This window comes from Calliphora vicina, chromosome 2 (assembly GCF_958450345.1).
Source record: "Calliphora vicina chromosome 2, idCalVici1.1, whole genome shotgun sequence".
NCBI classification, from domain to species: domain Eukaryota; kingdom Metazoa; phylum Arthropoda; class Insecta; order Diptera; family Calliphoridae; genus Calliphora; species Calliphora vicina.
Genome location: NC_088781.1, coordinates 985,292 through 1,007,023, shown reverse-complemented (window position 1 = coordinate 1,007,023; position 21,732 = coordinate 985,292). Strand labels below are relative to the sequence as shown.

General features: G+C 29.9%; 3 protein-coding genes across 4 annotated transcripts; 2 read left to right on the top strand and 1 right to left on the bottom strand.

Moving 5' to 3' along the window:
* The first annotated feature begins 2,039 nt into the window (after positions 1-2,039).
* Positions 2,040-9,018, top strand: LOC135951359 (glyoxylate reductase/hydroxypyruvate reductase-like). 2 transcript variants are annotated; one of them, XM_065500999.1, is made up of 5 exons: positions 2,040-2,179; positions 4,520-4,970; positions 5,034-5,371; positions 5,438-5,563; positions 8,757-9,018. In XM_065500999.1, exons 2-5 carry the CDS (start codon positions 4,525-4,527, stop codon positions 8,873-8,875), a joined length of 1,029 nt encoding a protein of 342 aa, XP_065357071.1. In that variant the 5' UTR covers positions 2,040-2,179; positions 4,520-4,524; the 3' UTR covers positions 8,876-9,018. The 2 variants fall into 2 exon arrangements, with proteins under 2 accessions (XP_065357071.1, XP_065357070.1); XM_065500998.1 differs by lacking the exon at positions 2,040-2,179 and having other exon boundaries at positions 4,404-4,970.
* Positions 9,019-10,978: 1,960 nt separating this feature from the next.
* On the top strand, positions 10,979-15,319 carry LOC135951996 (glyoxylate reductase/hydroxypyruvate reductase). The gene is made up of 4 exons (XM_065501768.1): positions 10,979-11,416; positions 13,253-13,584; positions 13,664-13,789; positions 13,885-15,319. Exons 1-4 carry the CDS (start codon positions 11,013-11,015, stop codon positions 14,001-14,003), a joined length of 981 nt encoding a protein of 326 aa, XP_065357840.1. The 5' UTR covers positions 10,979-11,012; the 3' UTR covers positions 14,004-15,319.
* A 2,771-nt stretch (positions 15,320-18,090) lies between these two features.
* Positions 18,091-21,108, bottom strand: Oseg5 (intraflagellar transport protein Oseg5). Its single transcript, XM_065502677.1, has 8 exons — positions 20,817-21,108; positions 20,458-20,735; positions 20,222-20,400; positions 19,938-20,165; positions 19,497-19,876; positions 19,268-19,437; positions 18,741-19,119; positions 18,091-18,673 (listed from the first exon to the last, which is right to left on the bottom strand). Exons 1-8 carry the CDS (start codon positions 21,002-21,004, stop codon positions 18,091-18,093), a joined length of 2,385 nt encoding a protein of 794 aa, XP_065358749.1. The 5' UTR covers positions 21,005-21,108.
* Between the last annotated feature and the right edge of the window lie 624 nt (positions 21,109-21,732).

Here is a 21,732-nt window from a genome sequence, read left to right as displayed (position 1 = left end):
TTTGAAAAACCAAAAAATTTTCATATTAAAATATGAAAATGGATCACGCAGGATTTGCCCATACATATGTATATCACAAAATACTGATATATTTCCCAAAACGTTGATATAGTATTGGACAAGTCTTTTAAACACTCATAAACCCTGCCAACAATTACTATCCAAAAAGTGTCCCAAACGTATCATCTTGAAGTTGAAACTCATCGAATATGATATCGCTTTCTTATCGTAATAGTGTCACAGTGCGGAAGAAAACGTGCCACGCATATGATACCTACCAATTCTATCCATTTAGTGTATTATTATTATTATATCTAAATTTATGTCTAAAAAGAGAGAAGATAATGTTTCCAATTCTGGTTCTTGCATTAAAATGGAAATATTTTATTGCATTCCAGTTATGAAAACACTATGCATATACTTATTTACATTAAAAATAAATAAAATAATGATATAACTTAACTTAATATGACTTTAATTAAAAATTAGAGTATAAACAATTATATAAAATATGTTTCACTAATTAATTGGAATACGTATTTACATTTAAAAAAAAATTCACTAGTTATCGCACTAACTCTATACCTTTAAAAAAAACTTTATTTATTGATACACTTTTAACAAACACTTCAATTACAAATATAATTTAAATTAATCACTAATTATTTAATAAAACTTTATTTATCAGTATTTAATTTGAACTGAAGTTAAAACACACACTTTTTATTTAACACAACCGATGATTTTAAACTTCATAAATATACTGAGTATTGTCATGTTCTTCTTCTTTCTTTTAAAATGTAAACAGTAAAAAGTCGGTATTAATGTAATTTGTTATTGTAAAATTTGTCACTGACCAAAAATAATATTCTTTTGTATACTAAAATGTATCGTTTTTTATCATAATGTACTTTTTAATATTATCTATTAAGTTAATTTTTAGGGATCTTTGTTTGTAACTAAAATGTACTTTAAGATGAGCATAATTCGATAGTAATGTAATTTGTTTTTGTAAAATCTTTTTTATATGCTGAGTAACATTTTTGCGACACAAAAGAGACACATTTTAGTATACATATCGAAAATATAACTTCCAATTGCTGTCAGGGAATTGGTACAAAATGTATCTGTAATAGTTATATTAAAATCGGCATACGATAATGATAATGGCAACATTGCGTCAACAGAAAATAGCGACTGTTATAAAAATAATTTTTAAAATTGTAGAAAAATAACAAACAGTTTTTTATAAAATATAAAACATTATTAATTTCAAGGTCATTAAATAGCACATTTTAAAATATTGTTTACTTCAATTTTAGAATTAATGAATAATAAAAGGAAGCACAGGCCACAATAAATTGTACTAATGTACTAAACATTAAAAAACAAAAACATATGTTTATTGTTGTTATTATTTAATTATTTATTTATTTTATTTTAATCAAAAAAACTACTTATAAGAAAGATAAGAGAAGAGAGTGAACACAATTCAAACCCGAATGAAATGTATATATAAATAAATAAATAAAAAACTTATCTTAGTGTAAAAGAGAGAAAGAGAGAGACTATGAAGACTAAAAGAGATACAACCACGGTTGCCAGATTTTAGGGGTCCAAAAGGGCCCACAGACGATTTGAGGAATTTTGTAATAAATTTGACGATTTCATTAAAGAGAAATTTTGTACTAATTTACAATTATTTTTTCTAATAATTGAAATAATTTCAGGATTGTAGATAATATAATAATTTTGTATACAATTTTCATAGTAGTATAATCTACTTTTTTAAATCTACTACTTTCCTAATTACTATTGTCAACAGAACTAAGTAAGTCATTTCACTATAACTAGTATCGTATATGGGTTTCTTACTTGTCTTATTTGATTTTATTTTTTTTTTTTCTTTTCATTTTGACGTTTTGTTAAAGATTTCAAAATTTCACTTTGACTATTTTGGACCCAAATCATCTGGCAACTATGGATACAACCATGATTACAAATCTCATACAAACAGTATTGATAAACTGCATTAAAATCCACTAGTAACTTTCCAGTAAAACAACCAAAGTTCTAATAATTCAGTAAACAATTGAATATAAAAGGGATCAGACGAAGGCTCCTAGTCAAGAACTGCTGTCAATATACATACATACATACATTTATAGGTAAAGAAGAAGTAAGTAAATTAATAAAAATAAAATAAATAATTAAATAAATAAGCCATATGCAATCATACACAAGAAAATAGTTAGTTAATATACATAAAAGAGAATTTGTATTGAATAATAATAGGAAACAATTAAGAGAAAATGAACAATGTAAATGTTTAAACAAAAAACATTCAAAGAATTTGTGATGCCATACCGTTTCATTTTCAAAGTTTCATTAAAATCGGCCCAAAAATATATAACATTTCGCTATCTTTTCTTTAGAAATTCCAAATAATGAAAAAATTGACATTTGACCTTCACGATATTTAATATTACAAGGACTATAATATTATGAATAGGTTTTACATAAAATTTATAACATTAAGGAAATTGGGCTGATTCGCCTAAATATGGACAAAAAATTATTTTTTCTTGAAAATCGCAAAATTTAAATCGCAGGTACGGAAAAACTGTAAGAGGTATTCACATTTTTTCATATTTTTATTGCCTATTTTGATCTCAATAAATCCCAATGTGATGACCAAAAAATTCTGAAATTTCTTTAACAAAATTTTTAAAAATTTGAAAATGGAGATTCGAAACGGCCGTTAAAAAAAATATTTTATTTTAATTTTTCTCGAAATATGTTAATTTTTTTCATAAATTTTATGTTCAAGTGGCCTGAAACACGTTAATGGTCTGGCGAATTTGTAATAACTTTAAAATTTTTAACCAAATTTTGTCATTTATATCTCATTATAACGATAATTACGTACATATTTCGATTCTTTTGCATTCAATTGCAAAAGTATTTATTTAGTAGTTAAATTTTTTCAAAAACTGAAAAATTTGCATTTTTCTTTAATTTTGGCGATAATACAGTTTTTGGGTCATTTTGACCCAAAGGAGATACAGGGTTAATTTCCAAAAATTTTTTTTAATGTAATATTCATTAATATAAATAAATCTACATATTTATAGAAAACAATGCAGAAAGTTAAGGAGTTTCACCTATTTATTCCATATAAATAGTAAAATTTTGCATATATCTGAATTTTGACCTCGATGCGCGTCCAGAAATCGTTGCCCGATTTGGATCAAATTTTCAGCACTTTCTCATTCTCACATTCTCTTAAGCTCAGTGACGTCAACAGTGAGCTAAACTGATTGTAATATATGAAAATTGTATGTGATTTAGAATGGAAAAGTCAATAATTATGTTTAAAAGTTATTTATGTTTAATAAAATAAAATGTAGTTTAGGTTTTATGTTATTAGACATATTTTACTTTATTAATTTTTTGCTATATTTTTTATTATTATCTTATATATAAATAGGCCACACGTTTTTTTGTGGTACACTTTTAAGTATGTTATTATTGTCCACCACTATTGATGAAACATATACGGTTTAAAAGGTTATTTTCTCTAGATTTGCAGAACATCATTTTTTTTTTAAATTCTTTCCATAAAAGTGGTAAAAAGCGTTTAAAAGTGGTCGAATTTCGGCCACCGGGCGATCCTAGTTATTATTATTATTGCAATTTTTGACTGCACACCACATTTTAATATTTAATTAATTTTTTTTATTTATTTGTCACTATTTGTTTTGAAATTTCATATAAAAAGTAAGTATTTTGCATTCAAAACATAAGGAAAGGGTCACTGTTGATGTCACGAAAAAAGAGTACACTAAAATAACGGAATCGTCGATGGCGCAATCTTGTTTATTTCATTCATGCTTTCAAATATCATAAAGTTGGAACATTTAAGATACATATTAGATAAGATAGACAAAAATTAAATATGTATAGAGTTATAATCAGAAGAATTTAGCTTGAACGTATCAAGAACTGATAATTTATTTGACAAGTAATGCGATGAAATTAAAAAATTAGTCACGTTAGTCATTATGTTGACTCTTAACTAGATCGTAAAGAGACTCTGCTCTTAAACAGACTCTGCTCTTAACTTAAATCAAAAACTATTTTAATTTCAGTTTATGTAAACATTAGAAAATCCACTGTCAAAAAGACAAGAGCAAACAAACAGGTTCAAAAGTTTATCTTTTGTTTATTAGTGTTGACTGACGATTAAAGTGTTGTGTGACAGGTTCTAAAAGTTTTGCAGCTGGCTGGCTTACACAGACCGACATAAAAAGAGATTTAAAGAAACTTCTTTATCGAGAATACAATCAGTTGTTATTTAAACATTAAGCCATTAACAACATACTGACTAATTGAAAAAACTTGTTAAGATTGTCTTCACAATTTTTTAACAAAATGACTAAAACAAATGTACTTATATTTCTAATACTCCTGTGTTCCTGTTTTGCTTTACACGATGCGTCACGTTTAACACGTAAAGGTAAAATGAATCCAGAACCGAAGCCGGAAAGTAAAGAATCTTCAGAATCGGTAGAGTCTGACGAGGAGCCCACCTATAAAATCCTCGTTACACACCCCGAAGTGCCCAAAGATGCTTTGGAACTAATGAGTGTTTGTGAATTGATTATGTGCCAGAGTTTGCCGCCAAACCGCACGGAAATCTTAGAAAAGGTTAAAGGTGTTCATGGCATATTTTGGGGTGGCCATGATGCTCTGAATGCTGAAGTTTTGGTTGCTGCTGGTCCCCAGTTGAAATCGATTTCAACCATGTCGGCTGGTATTGATTATGTGGATGTGGATGAGCTAAAGAAGCGTAAAATTCCTTTGGGCCATACACCCATCGTTTTGAATAATGCTGTGGCAGATATAGCCGTTGGTCTAATGTTGGCCGCTGCCAGACGTTTCCATGAGGGTAGAAATAAGATTGATAGGTAAGTTCTTGAATGCAAACTCCAAGTATTAGTTTAATATATAATTATCTACGTTATTTTAAGCTCAACTTGGGAAAACTATCATTTGGAATGGATGTGGGGTCAAGATATTCGCGACTCTACTGTGGGTTTCTTTGGTTTTGGCGGCATTGGTCAGGCCATAGCCAAACGTTTGCATGGTTTTGACATCGAACGTGTACTCTACACCACCCGCAAACCCATTTCTAAGGCTTTGGAAAAGCAGTTTAAGGCTTCCAAGGTTCCATTCCATGAACTGTTGGCTGAAAGTGACATTCTTTTCATTGCTTCCCCCTTAACGGCTGAAACTCAGGGAATTTTCAATTCCACTGCTTTTGCTAAAATGAAGAAAAATGCTGTGTTGGTCAACATAGCCAGAGGACGTAAGTAGAGTATGCCAAGGATATGATAAAGATTTGTTTTTTTTATGTCTTTTATATTTATTTTAGAACTAATCAATCAAGATGATTTGTATACGGCATTGAAATCTGGACAAATCTTTTCTGCCGGCATTGATGTTATGACTCCTGAACCTATGCCCGCCGATCACAAGTTGTTGACTTTGCCTAATCTGGGTAAGTTTAACGATAACTATTCCATTAAGATTTGGTTAAAGGTAGTATGAAGGGAAATATGTATGTTATATAATATTAGTTTTACCATCATAGTTGCCTGATTCATACAAATATAAATCAGCATTTTTAACAAATTTATGAGCGCAATTACGGAAGTGAAATTATATATAGATTCCGACCTGCTGTTTGATTACATCGACTGATGGATGGACTTCGTTAAGTCCAAAAAACCTCGATTAGATTTTTCACTGCAGCAAAGAATATTCATATAAGATTTTAGAATTCACAGAAAGTGGTATTCTTTACTCTATTTTATAACTTACGTCTGTTCGTGTTAGATAATGAAGAACAAAATTAGGCCCATCCAAAGCAAATCTATTTACTAAAGCGGAGATCATGTAAACATACTCGTATTTAATGAAAGTTGAGATTTTAATACAAAACGGTAGAATAAGTAAAACTACACTGCTTAAAAATCTTATATTCATATATCATTTGTTTCTTTATTATACTGCACAGTGGGACAGAATCAAAATTTTTTGGAAATAAATCTGGCATTTCTAAATGGCAATTTTATATTTTTGTGTAAGGTATCTTTACGAAGAACATATAAAATACGTCCTACTTTTCTAGTATGTCGCCCTTACGCCCTTCGGAATGTGACCTATTTTTTTATCAAAATTTCACCTTTAGGCCACATGTTCTAAAATCCCAAAGCTGGGATCAAACAACGCGATGCAGTTTTAGAAACCTTGGTGTGTTCCCCATTTATACCCAAAGTATTTTCCCAGCCTCGATGGAAATGTGGACCCTATTGGCAAAATTGTAAAAAATATCTTTTTTGATATTTTTGCTCAAATTTTTATGAATTGCGGGATTCCCTTTGACCTTTTGACATGTTTTTTATATTCTGTTATTTAGAATGACAAATTTAAAAAACGTTGAAAATTTAATTTAGTTTTGTTGATAAATAAAGATTTTATTACATATTACATATTTATTGAGTTTCTAAAACTTAAATTTGTATCAAAATTTGAATAGGATAGCAAATATTATGAACAATTTCATCCACATTTATTCCGAGTTAGATTTTTTTGTTTAGATAAGTTAATTTTTGTATTCAACAGCATTGATTTTGCTCAAAAAGATATCCAATTGTCGACATCTGCTGTTTTTATATTCTTATTGATCATTGGGAATATAACATTTTGTCCATTTTTATTTTTACGTTTACAGTGGTAAAATTGTGCGAGCAAAAAAAATGCAACTCTAAGAAAATTGACTTGATTTTTAAAATTAAAAAAAAAAATAATTATACCAAAATCGCTAAAAAAAAAACTATAATACTGTTACAATACAGTAATTTACTGTTAATACTAATAAATTCAAGGATATGAAATCTACAAAGGATAACAGAATTAACGAATGATGCATTTTCTGTTCAATGTAGTGAATTTTAAGAAAACCAAGAAAATTTTAAGAATTTTTATTTATTTCTTTACCAATTTAAAATCTTGCGGATATTCTTTATGAAAAGCAAATCTAATAATTGTGGTGGTATGAAAAAAACTGAGTGTATAAGACCTCAAGTTCAAAAGGATATGCCTAGTTAATGTTAGAAGGGTGCTGAAATTTAATGCTAAAATAATATTTTCACAACCATGTGGTCTTTAAAAATTACAAATAATGAAATCATATTCAAATATCCATTTATTTTGGTAAGTAAACGAATTCCAAAACAGCGGAAGACAATATCATACCATTTTAAGCATAAAGCCCCTGCTTCGAAAAGCATAGGCGCTTAATTTATTTTCGTAAATAATATATGGTTTATTGCATTGGTTTCTCCTTATATTTGCATCATAAAATTATCTTTTGGATGTTGCAATAGTCATAAATGTCCACATGTGTTCGTTTGTCACCTTCCATGGATCAGGTAACACAGCCTTGATTGCTTCAATGTCTAACATTTTAGTTTTATTTCAATAAAATCCAATTCAAAACTAGCCATCAAAATTATTTCGGCACTCCAATCATAATTATATCTAATTTTTTACAACGGAATAGGAGTATGGCGTTTTTTGGATAAAATGTTTATCCTTTTGAATTTGAATGTCCTTAAATTTGTTTGTATTAATAGTAAATGATGGTAATGCAACACTGTTTTTTAAAAAATTTTAGAAATTAGAGTCAATTTTCTCAGAGTTGCATTGAGAACAAGGTATGGCAAAATTTTAAAATTTCAATTTTGAAATGCCTATAACTCGGAAATTATAAGAGATAAATAGCACACGCAAGCATGTTTTTTCAGGAACTAGCCGAGCGCTTTCCAAACATATAAAAAAATCTTTGAAATCGGATAAAAAACAAAAAAAATTGCACGTGTTTAAAAATTTTATATTTCGAAGGTACCCATCTTTGAGCCCCAGTAGCGCCGCCCCTGGATCATTTGTATGGCTCATTTCAATAAGTTAAACTCGAATACACTCTTGGCTACTCCCATGTAAAATTTTATCCCGATCGGATAACCCATTTAGAAATGCCAGATTTATTTCGAAAAAATTTTGATTCTGCCCCCATTCTGTTGTCAAAATTGCAGAATTATTATCGTAGTCAAATGGAATTGGGTATAACTACGTTACTAAATATGTAAATACTAAATATGCAGAACTTGCTTTAATTATTAGTTTATCATCTTAGTTTTAACAAATAACATTTTAAATTGAATATCTCGACTACTGATATCAAAAACGTTGCTCCATTGCCTTTTGAGCGCAACTTTAGTGACAATAGAGACTTTAAATCAAATAACAGAGTTAAACCGGCAAAAATAAAGAAGAAATAATAGTATAACAAAATGTGATAAGTACCAAAAAACAAAGACTTATAAGTCGCCATTGAATTTCTTCTAAACTGGGATTATATCATAAATCATACGAAAGAAGCAATAAAACAGTATTAACAGAATTCAAAAATATTTAAAACAATAGATTTTGGACGTTTTTATGTCTCCTGTAAAATTGGTAAAAAGGGACTTATCACGTTTCCACACTAAGCTAACGATTATTTAATACATACTATCAACATGTTTTATCACCCTTAATTAATACAAACTATGTAGTTTTCCTTACAATTATTATTCTTATAACTACTGAATAATTCATGCAAATGGCTTAATTATTTCAAATTGCAGTTGTTACCCCACACATTGGCTCGGCCACCAAGAGGACGCGCACTGACATGGCCGTTATTGCGGCACATAATGTATTGAGAGGCATTGCTGGAGAGCCCATGTTGTCGCCAGCTTATTAAACAACAACAATTTCTTTACAACAAACTATTTTAAGAATGGCATGTAAATATGAAAAATAGAAAAAAAAACTGGACCAGTTTATTTCTTGAAATAAAAGTATTGAACAATAAAAAAATTAAAGTAATCTGATCATTTATAAAAACTTTGTTTAAATTGATTTATTACCGTTTAAAAAATAGTAAATTATAAAAAAAACTGGAATTTATTATAAAATTACAATATAGTGTAGGAAATAGAAATATAAAATAAAGTTGCCAGTTTCTAGAAAAATTTATAAAATGGGGTTTTTCCAAATTGATCCAACGAAAAAATTTATTGAAATTGGTTATACATATCAAAACTCAAAACTCTCTATCTTAAAAAACACAACTTTTCAGGGGAGCTGTTTTTTCGCGTATTACTTGAGTTATTAAAATTCGGTATTCTACAATGTTTTTTTTTTGTCATTTGTATCTCATTACAACGATAATTACGTACATATTTCGATTCTTTTGCATTCAATTGCAAAAGTATTTATTTAGTAGCAACATTTTTTCAAAAACTGAAAAATTTGCATTTTTCTCTAATTTTGGCGATAATACAGTTTTTGGGTCATTTTGAACCAAAAGAGATACAGGGTTAATTTCCAAAATTTTTTTTTTTATGTAATATTCATTAATATAAATAAATCTACATATTTCTAATGCAGAAAGTTAACGAGTTTCACCTATTTATTCCATATTAACAGTAAAATTTTGCATATATCTGAACTTTGACCTCGATGCGCGTCCAGAAATCGTTGCCCGATTTGGCTCAAATTTTCAGCACTTAATATTTAGGCCTAGTGTCACAATATTCCACCCGGCACTCTTTGAAATCTAAAAAAAAAATCGGCTGTCACTCTAATATGTATGTATATCGTTCATTTGTTGCAACAACGTCATAACTCAAAATCCGGGTGTTTTGAACTGAGTAATACAAAATATACGCCATTCTTTAGTCTGTCATATAGTTTTATCAGTTTTAAAAAAGTCAATTATTTTTTGTATGAGTGTTTTTTTGTTGTAAACGTCAAAATGAAAATTCATGTTTTCTCTTATATTTGACAAGTAAAACTTTGGGTTAAATACAGATTAGAAAGATATAAGTAGCTAATATTTAAATTGGGGTTTTATTTCAGAAATCGCATGATTTGTTGAAAATTTATTTAAGAAATAGTAAAATGTCATAAAACATTCATTTTTCTCGAAACGACTTTTTTTGAATTATGACGTTGTTGCCGCAAATGAGCGATAGAGAGAGTTTTTACATTTGTTTAAAGAAATAAACATAACATTTCTGTTTTCAAATATAAATATTCATAACAATTGGAATTAAAAATCATAGGGTAGAACTAGAGACGCAACTGACAATGAAATATCTACATATGTATATTAAGAATATTTAATCTCTCCCAAATTTCAGGTGTATTAATAAGGTAAAATTATGAACACAGCTGATTATAATTTGTTCGTATAAAAAAATAAAATCGGGTAAGTAGCAGTGAGAATGAAAGCTCAAAAATTGTTCATGTGGTCTTATCGTCGTCATTTTATTTCGATACGAACTTATTTAAGAGATTTGTAAGCGTTAAAGAAAATAAGGCTTCATTACAACATAGATTTTGGTATTTTCCTTTAATTTCCATTCCCTTTTTCGTTATTAATTTTATTATCTGATAAAAACGGATGAAACGATTAAATCGAATTTTGTCTCTGAACAAAAGCAAACATTTTGTTCCTTTTGAATTAATATTATTTTTGGAACACAAAAGTTAGTTTTTTGATTACAATAAAAAAAAAGTTGGTACATACATACATATGTATGTACCTATTAATAGTAATTAAAATTTTATTTCTGAAATTTATTTTGTTTTCTTTATTCTAAATTAGAATTTCTAATATTTTAGCGTATCTATTATTATAATCATTAGTGTGTGAATTTGTTCTTTGTATCTCTTTAATGAATACAAATTTAATTAACCTGAAGAGAGTACGAAACTTTTAATAAAGCTTTCTCCACAACTTTTTATTTAGCCTCACATTTAACGCCACCTAATTTGTATGCAATAAAAAAAAACTTTAGTTTGCCCACTACAAAATAACAACTCGTATCAAAATGTCCGCCGCTCGTCGCAGTTACAAAGTTCTCGTTTCCCATCCAGACGTTCCCACTCCCGTTCTCGAGTATTTACGTCAACGCAGCTGTGAGACAATCGTTTGTCAAAATGTCCCTCCCGTGCGTTCGGATATTTTGAAACGACTACCCGGTGTCGATGCCATCTTTTGGGCTCATTATCAACCTCTTAATTCGGAAATATTAGATGCTGCCGGCACTCAGCTGAAAGCGGTTTCAACAATGTCTTCAGGCATTGATTATGTTGATGTGCCCGAGTTTAAGCGCCGCCAAATGCCCTTGGGACATACGCCGGGTATAGTGAAAAATTCGGTGGCGGATTTAGCCATTGGTCTAATGATATCCGCTGGAAGATTTTTCCATGCAGGTAGACAAGAAATTGACAAGTAAGTACGGAGCAAAAACAATAAATAATAACAGCTGTTTTTTTAGTTGAAAAGCTTACATTACTGAAAAGCTTTTTTTTAACCCCATAGTAATATATTAGGGTCGTTTTATGAATTTATTTAAAAAATCCATATCCAGAATACATTTTTTTTTTGGAAAAAAACAACGCGAATTTTTTCAAAAATATAATAGTTTTTCTTAAAATTAATTAGATACGGATATTTTAAAATGTGGATATTTTAAAAAAGATCCAGAGAGCTGGAGTTAAGGACATAAAGGTTCTTTTACACAAGTTCAAATATTCATGTCGACAAAAATAAAATTTTCTAATATTTTTTTTTTTTTTTTAATTTTGAGTAATGGAAAATAAAATTTTTATAATAAAAATTTATCTTTAATATTTTTTTTAATAAAGTTTAATCAGCAATCTAAATTGTATTTTAATTAATCGAAATTTAAAAAAAAAATATTTAATTATGAAATAATTTTAATCAACTGTTTATTCAATATTATTTTATTCTGTGTATGTATTTGTATTTTTACATGTATGGAAATATTTTATACAATTAACGGCCATTTTCACAATGTACGATTATTTCATTTTAACCGGAAAATTAACTAACTGTCGGTTTGTTTAACGGGGGGCATTTAACCAACGGTTACCGATTTACGTTTCACCATCATTTGATTACTTAACCAAAGCATTCAGTAGAAAGTATGGCAATAATGCATACATTTGTTTACGAAAAATAGTGTAATGAAAGATTGAAATATAAAAAATTGTCTAAAAGACGGCATAAAAAATAATAGTTTGTGTTTTCTTACGGCCATTTTCACAATGTACGATTATTTCATTTTAACCGGGAAATTAACTAACTGTCGGTTTGATTAACGGGGAGCATTTAACCAACGGTTACCGATTTACGTTTCACCATCATTTGATTACTTAACCAAAGCATTCAGTAGAAAGTATGGCAATAATGCATACATTTGTTTACGAAAAATAGTGTAATGAAAGATTGAAATATAAAAAATTGTCTAAAAGACGGTATAAAAGATAATAATTTGTGTTTTCTTAGTGGTATAATAAAAAAACGTATAAAACTCAAAAATATTAAGGTACCTAACTGTAAAATTTACAGAACAAACTGAACAACAATTACTGAAAACCAACAAGGAAAAGTGCACATTTGTTGTTTGGTTTGTAAGTGCAATATCCGGGTGGTATATGGATCACCCCGTGCAAAATTTACTTTTCTTCGCTTTACACTTTTAAAAATTATAAATATTACAAAAATATAAATGTTTTTCCATGTTCTTTTATTATATTTCTTACAATTAAGATGCTAACCGGCGAAATTTGTTCGGTTATATTTAACAGCAACTTTGTTGTTAAATAGTGTCAATTAAGAATTAATCGTACATTGTGAAATTCAAATTAGCCTAACTTGCGGTTAAAGTTCACGTTAACTTTTAATCGTACATTGTGAGAATGGCCGTAAAACATGAAATCATTTATCATGAGAAATAGAGTTTAAAAACATACATACATATGTATAAAAAATCAATGGAATCAAACGTACCTTACTCTGAAAACGTTATTACCTATAAATAAAAGAAAAATAATATTTTTAAAATGTTTGTATTGTCCATTTAAGGTTTAATGTATAATAAAGCTTTTACAATAACTGAAAGAAACTTCTTAACATAAAGCTTTCACTAGTAAAAGCTTTTTCTATTAAATAACATACTGTTAGCTTTTAAATTTAAGCATTGCCAGTTAGAAAACAATAAACATTTAAAAAATACTTGCATTATTGTCTCATCTACTACAGTTCTTTATGGAAAACTGAACGCATCAATTGGTTAATGGGTCAAGAAATACGTGACTCTACTATTGGATTCTTAGGTTTCGGTGGTATTGGTCAGGCCATAGCAAAACGTTTGCAGTGTTGGGACACTAAGAAAATCATCTACCACACGCGGACACGCAAAGCCAACGATAAGGAATTTCATGCAGATCATGTGTCATTTGCGCAGCTATTAAATGAAAGTGATTTTCTAGTGGTGGCATGTCCTTTGACATCAGAAACCAAGGGAATGTTTAATGCGGAAGCATTTGGGAAAATGAAGGCAAATAGTGTATTTGTTAATGTGGGAAGGGGAGGTAAAAGTATTTTGTTGAAATATACATAAAAAAAAATAACTTAAAAAATAAAATTAATTTAAATAATTTCATATTTAAGGCATTGTGAACCAAGAGGCTTTGTATAATGCTTTGAAATCTGGCCAAATATTTGCTGCTGGTTTAGATGTTATGACACCGGAACCTTTGCCGGCCAGTGATCCTCTACTGGCACTTCCTAATTGCGGTAAGTTTTTAAATTTTCACAATATAAGTAGTATGTATTGTTAAATTATTTATAATATTTTTTATATTAATTTATTTATTTATTTATGTATGCAGTCATTATTCCACATTTGGGAACGCAGACTTTAAAAACTACCACCGAAATGGGCATGGTTGCTGCTAATAATATTTTGAATGCCTTGGACGGTAAACCCATGATTTCGCCAGCCTATTAAATAAAATCAAAATACAACATTTGTAAATACTAGGGTATTCATTCGACTAATGATCGTTCGATTAATCGAATAATTTCTTACGAATAATTATTCGAACAATTTAAAAATGGCCATTTTCGAATAACGAATAATTCGAACAATTCTATGTAGAATAATCGAATAAAACGAATAAATGTACATACAGTGACGGACAATACAATAGAATCACTACATATGAATTCGATTAAAGCGGTAAAACTACAAAATTTGATTTCAAAATTTAAAATTTGTTCATTATATATTATTGCTCATAACGTAAACAATAAATAGAAAAAAATAAAATAAAAAAATAACACATTCTTATGTTAAAAATGATGTCAAATCTAAAAGACTAAATAAAATATGCGACATTCAAATAGAATCAATCAGTCTTAAAATGATTAAAAATAAAAAATTATCATAAGAATTCGTTGTTTTCTTAATATTTTGTTGCATATCAATTATTAATAATAACAGCATCAAATCTTTTGGGGATTGAATTTAACAAACTTTCGCATGTAGATCGGGAATTTGCATACCATATTTCCTGAATTTTCTGCCAAAGTTTTTCCTTGTTTTTCAATTATTCAGGTCCGAGTTTGTCTTTTACTATTTTCCATAGCATTTAAGTCTGGTTATTGAGACGGCCATTCCATAACATGAATTTTGTTATATAAAAACCATTTTTTGGCAAGACCTGACGTGTGCTTTGGGTCATTATCTAGCTGGAAGAGTCATTTTACATACAAGTGCTTATCCATATTTTCTTTAATCCAATAAATTGGACCAACGCAATACCAAGAAAAGCTTCCCCATATAATAATATTTCCCCAAACATGTTTAAACGTTTCTGGTTTTTGCCATTTTTTGGACGTCTAACCCATGTCTTATCATCACTACCAATTAAATTAATGGTCGTTTCGTCCATCCACAACACATTTTGCCACTTTTTTATATTTTCTGGCCCACACCAATCCTTATGATTGCTCCTGGTTTTAAATGAAATATTGGTAGTGATTCTATTATAATGTCCGTCACTGTATATATTTAAATATATTAAATTGCTTAAAATTTTTCATAATTCCAAATTTAAATAAGTAATAATGACTCACAAAATTTGTATTGTTTCTAAAATTCGACAAATAACTAAAGACAAAGGGACTTTCGATTACTGTAGATGGGTGTTCCTATAGCTCTTTCTATAAATATTACTGCAAAAAGTTACAATTCTAAAAATAAATCTTTCAAAATTTTTAACTTAGGACTTGAACCAATAAAAAAAAGGTACGGAAATAAAATATTTGTTATATATATTCAAAATTTTAACTTAGATTACAATGGAGTTGAATGTGATGGAGTATGTGATTTTGAAACGATCGTCGAAATGATTACATTGAAATAGATGAAGGCCATGATCTTAAAATATATACAATTTGTTATAAATAATTTAGAAGTAGTCAATAATTAATTTACTAAAGAATTAGTTACTCAATTTAAAACCCGAATTAATGACGACATAAAAAAGTTCTTAATACGTTTATATTGTATTTGAATTCAGGATCATGTCCAACTAGCTCCAATTGTTTAAAACATAGCTCCAAAACGGAAACTAAAGGGGTTGCTAGTCAATTGTTTTGTAGATTGTTCGGGAGTTAATCTGTTCAGAATATTTCTGATGAAAATTTAATGATAGACTTTGTTTTCGAATGTTTTTTAACATTATCAATACTTGAATTGTTAACTTTAACGTTATTTTTTGTTTTTCTTTAACAACAAAATATTAAACAATTAAGAGTGCTTCACCAAATTATACTTCAAAATTTTAAATATTTTAAGGTAAACAAAATTTAATTTTTTTCCAATTGTTTTTTTAATATTTTAGAAATTTTTTTTTTCGATTTTTATTTAAAATTTTTTTTTTTTAAATTGAAAATTTTTTTTAAATATTAAAATTTTTTTTTGGTTTTTTAATTTTTTTTTTGTGAAAAAAAATTCGGGTTAAAAATTTTTTTTCCGATTTTGACCCATTGTAGGTCCAACTTACTATGGTCTTATATACGTCGTTGCAAATGTCTTTGAAATATCTATCATTAGATATCCATATTGTCTATATTAATGTCTTAGTAATCCAGATATAGGTCAAAAATAGGTCAAAAATCGAGGTTGTCTTGGTTTTTTCCTCATATCTCAGCGATTTGTGGACCGATTTTGCTGATTCTGCAAAGCATGTCTGACAGAATTATTGAAGATTTGGATCCAGAAGATATCTGGGGTCTTCAGAAAATTGATTTCAACAGACAGACAGACAGACAGACAGACAGACAGACAGACAGACAGACAGACAGACAGACAGACAGACAGACAGACAGACAGACAGACAGACAGACAGACAGACAGACAGACAGACAGACAGACAGACAGACAGACAGACAGACAGACAGACAGACAGACAGACAGACAGACAGACAGACAGACAGACAGACAGACAGACAGACAGACAGACAGACAGACAGACAGACAGACAGACAGACAGACAGACAGACAGACAGACAGACAGACAGACAGACAGACAGACAGACAGACAGACAGACAGACAGACAGACAGACAGACAGACAGACAGACAGACAGACAGACAGACAGACAGACAGACAGACAGACAGACAGACAGACAGACAGACAGACAGACAGACAGACAGACAGACAGACAGACAGACAGACAGACAGACAGACAGACATGGCTTAATCGACTCCGCTATCTATAAGGATCCAGAATATATATACTTTATAGGGTCGGAAATGAAAAATGTAGAAATTATAAACGGAATGACCAACTTATATATACCCTCCTCACGAAGGTGAAGGGTATAAAAACCGACAACAAAACTTCATTTTTTACTTTTTTAAAAAAAATTTAAATTATTCGAATAATTCGATTAATTTTAAACGTGTGATCGAATTATTCGAACAAGTTAAAATCTCTTATTCGAATTATTCGTTTTATTCGAACAAGAGAAAAATCGATTAATTCGAATACCCTAGTAAATACATACATACATATACATTAGATTTCGTTTCTGAGCAGGTCACTTCATTTGATTTTCGGGTATCATCATTTTTATGAAGGTTTTTGCTCAAATAAAAATAATGGCGTCCTTTTTTTTGAAAAATTGTCACTCCTTGTGGTGGTTCAACGCACCTAAAGACGCGCATTTTGAGCACATTTTTCTGTAGAGCAAAAACGGTTGAATATATTGCAAATTCTATTTCACCAGTCGATTGTGCATCAAAAACTAATACAATTGTTGTCTATTGAATCCTTAAAAATATTTCCAAAAACCCACAACAGGGGGCGCAAATTTCATAAACAAAATAAAAAAAAAGTATTTTAGATTTTTTAAATATACACGATGAAAGGCCATTTTAAGCTTATCAAAATGGTACCAATATTTCCTTTCTATCACAATCCGTTAAAAAGTTATGTAGCTTTAAAACTGTTTTGTTAAGGCAAGCTAATAAAAAAATTTCTAAACTTTTTTTACAAATTATTATTTTCTTGTTAAATAAATAACTTTGAAGCCACATAACTTTTTAATGGTTAGTGATAGAAAGGAAATATTGGTGCCGTTTTGCTAAGCTTAAAATGGCTTTTCATCGAGCATATTTAAAAAAACTAAAAGGCCTTTTTTATTTTTTTTATGAGATTTGCGCCCCTGCTGTGGGTTTTTGGAACTATTTTTAAGGATTCAAAAAACATTATTTGTATTAATTTTTGATTCAGAATCGACTGGTGAAATCAGATTTGCAATATATTCAACCGTTTTTGCTCTACAGAAAAATGTGCTCAAAGGAGTGAAAATTTTCCAAAAAAAAGGACGCCATTATTTTTATTTCCGCAAAAACCTTTAGAAAAATTATGATACCCGCAAATCAATTTTTTTAAATTAACTCTATAATATACATACATATGTATGTAATAACACTTTTTTATTATTTCTGTAATAAACTGTCTTTATTATTTAAAAGAATTGACGAATTCATTTGATTTAAATCATTTAATTTTAAACAGATTTATTCACTCATATTATTGTCTTTAACATCTAAACTTAAGAATACGGTATCCCATTCTTCCCTTCCCAAGGCCGTTAAATATTTCATACGTTGTTGTAGCACTAATTGTAGAAGTTCGGTATCATGTTTTTGAGCAATTTCCAAAGCCTTACGCCAATTATGCATACGCATACAGAGACATACAGCTTCCCGATATTTACGATTATGTATAAGAATAGTTTCTGCTTCGACAAGTCTGCCCAGCATTAACGAATTTTCAGCCATGTAGTCGGCACTGGAGGGTTCCAACGTTTTGATGTACTGCAAGTAGCTAACTTTATCGATTTGCAAAGCTGCCGAATAAGCTTCTTCGCTGATTTGCAATTGATTTTTGCGGGTGGCAACGGCCGCTAGAGTGGCCCACAAATAAGCATTTTGAGCCATGCGACATATTTTCAAAGCCTGTTGCCAGTGGGACTCCATTAAAGTGCGATGTAAAATCTCACAATACATATTAATACTGATGGGCAAAAGAGCCCCCGAACAACGAAAAGTGACAATGGCGTCTTCGAAAGTTTCGATAACAATATTTTTGCCAAATTCCCTTTAAAGGTTAAAAAAGAATTAAAACAATATCAAACAAAATACATATATGTATGTAGGTAACATACGTTGCATCTATTGTTATTGTGGTCAATGCAATTATTGTAGGATCCGTGGCACCCTCTCCAGGACAATACCATATACTATAGCAGGCATCATGTACCCCAACCAAAATATTTGATTCACTTGCCCACTTTACCGCTGTAACCTGGGTACCGATTTTATAAACTTCTCCTGTGGTAGCTCCCGTGATTCCAGCTATATTGCCATTTAAATTACGAGTTTCCGTTATATAAAGTTCTCTGTTGCTGTCAATCATGACCACAAACTGATCATCTGCGGTGCCAGCACGACAGGCTGCAATTTCTGCTATTTGAGTTTTAGCTTTCAGCGAAAATGGTTCATACTGTCTGGTAGCACCGGGAATTAGGTCAAAGATATGAAGAGCTTATAGGGAAGTTAAAACAAATAATTATTGAATGAAAAATAAATAAACGATGAAATTGTACTAGTAAAAATCAATGACTTTATCTTAATTATACTGAATGATCAACGATTTTAGATAAAGTTGGACTATATTATTTTATTTGTTTACCGGTATTATCGGAATTATCACGAATTACCAAAGTATCTAAACCCAAAGAAATACTACGCCAATTTAGCAAAGGTATCTGCGCCTGGGAACCCGGATATCGGGGATTAAGATGCAAACGACCGGTGAAAGTATAAACCCAAATTGAAGTAGAGTCCAGAACCATAAAGAATCTTAAATGAAAATACGAAATATTAAATTTAAGACTCTAAAAAATAAATTCATTAAATACTTCTTTCCCACTTCAATGACTCTGACATCGGTACGACCATCTATAATGATCGGTGTATTTATATATTTCTCATTGTAAATGTGTATTTGATTTGAGGTGGCCACAATTAAGTGACCGTAATCCAACCCGAAATTAATGACACGGTCAGTAAACTCTAAGGCATCGCTGCTGCCGTTAGCAATATCCTCCATACGTATGGATTTACGACCCGTCGTAGTGGCCTTTAGATTTTTTGATATCAGTTGTTTTTGCACAATATAACCTATAATGAGTTGGCCAGTGGAAGTACCACAAGCCACTTGTGTGCCGTCCGAAGACCAAGATAGTGTATGAAATGAACCCACTGAAGGTTCATTAAAACGGGCGGTACTATAAGTCCACTTTAAAGAGAAGTAATATTTAAAAATCTAAATAAACTAAAGGAATCTCATAACAACTCACGCCTGCACTTGAACATAATTTAAGCATATTGAAAGTGCTAACAAGTAAGACATCTTTTTCTGGATTAAAAGCCACTGAGGTAATAGCATAATCTTCAGGTGAACTTATAAAAAGATTGGCTCCTTGATAGTCCCATATTTTGAAACGAAAATCCTCACCACCAGAAGCTATGATATTGGACTGGGCAGACCAACTCAGAGACAATACCAAACCATCATGTGCACGCCACTAAGAATAAAAAAGCTATTAGATTATGTATTATAATGTAGATTATAATGTATTACCCTTATTAATTTGCTATTGGCCGCCAAAGGTTTAACCGATATATGGCCTCCTTGGCAGAACACTATAGATGATGAATTTGGAGACCAACGAGCACAACGTATGGCTTCGTCACTTTGCAAGATTGTAGAGCGTAGCATGCCGGACCTAGACCAGATTTTAATGACACCATCTTCCCCAGCTTTAAAAACTGTATGTTAACTATTTCACAATTTTGCAATTTAGTTTAAAATGTTACCCGTTAATAAACCAGCTCCATCCGGACTCCACCTACCCGAACTTATGGCCGCCGTATGAGCTGATATACTACGTTCTACCCGAGAACTTTTATTTAAAATAATAAATCTGCCATCATTACTACTTATCAACAATGTATCGCTACCCTTGCCACCACCGCTGCCACGACCACCCAATAACAGCCAGTGCATATCAGTAGATATAAAATCGTCCGGTAATTTTGCCACCTCTAAAGAATCTCTTGTGCGAGAACTCCATTTGTAAATCTGATGATCGTCACTAAATCGATAAGAAGCAATTTAAATATTATTATTCCAGTTTTTCTGATTTTTATTATTAAAATGTCGTAGTCTTTTATACCTCACAAAATATATATCATCATTACTGCTCCAATCTACACAGCTTAAGGGTAAAATATCCAATGATTTTTCATTATTACTATTTTCTTTTGCAGCGTTTGTCTTCGTTATATTTGAGTTTTGTGTCAGATAATCGCCATTCCCATTGGACCCAGGAGTCTTTTTACAAATATGTGTTTTTAATTTCATTATTACTAAGCAATAATTATTTTTATGCTGCTTCACTTTTTAGAATAGTTTTTAAGAAAAAAACATTTGTTGGCATTTTATGGTGGTCTAGGCAACACAAAACCGTTGTTATGGGAAACGAGTTATACTTGTTCCTTATTTTCGGTTGCAACAGGGTTGTTTTATAAAAACTTTATAATAGTTTAATGTTTTAATTTTCTTAGTGAACACAATATGGCTCTCGTAACTTTTAGATTACTTTTTAAATTTGTTGAAACATTTTAAAATACAACTATAGGGATTTATTATTTATAGTGTGGATTATACTATTACAAACGATATCGTACAAAGTCAAATTCTCATATACTATTAACTACGGATATACTTATTATTTCTTACGAATAATTATTCGAACAATTTAAAAATGGCCATTTTCGAACAATTTTATGTAGAATAATCGAATAAAACGAATAAATGTTCATATATAATTAAATTTATTAAATTGCTTAAAATTTGTCATAATTTCAAATTTAAATAAGTAATGACTCACAAAAATTGTATTGTTTCTGAAATTCGACAAATAACGAAAGACAAAGGCACTTTCGATAACTGTAGATGAGTGCTCCGATAGCTTCTTCTATAAATATGTATATAAATATTACTGCAAGAAGTTACAATTCTAAAAACAAATCTTTCAAAGTTTTTAACCAATGAAAATAAAAGGTACGGAATTAAATATTTGTTATTTA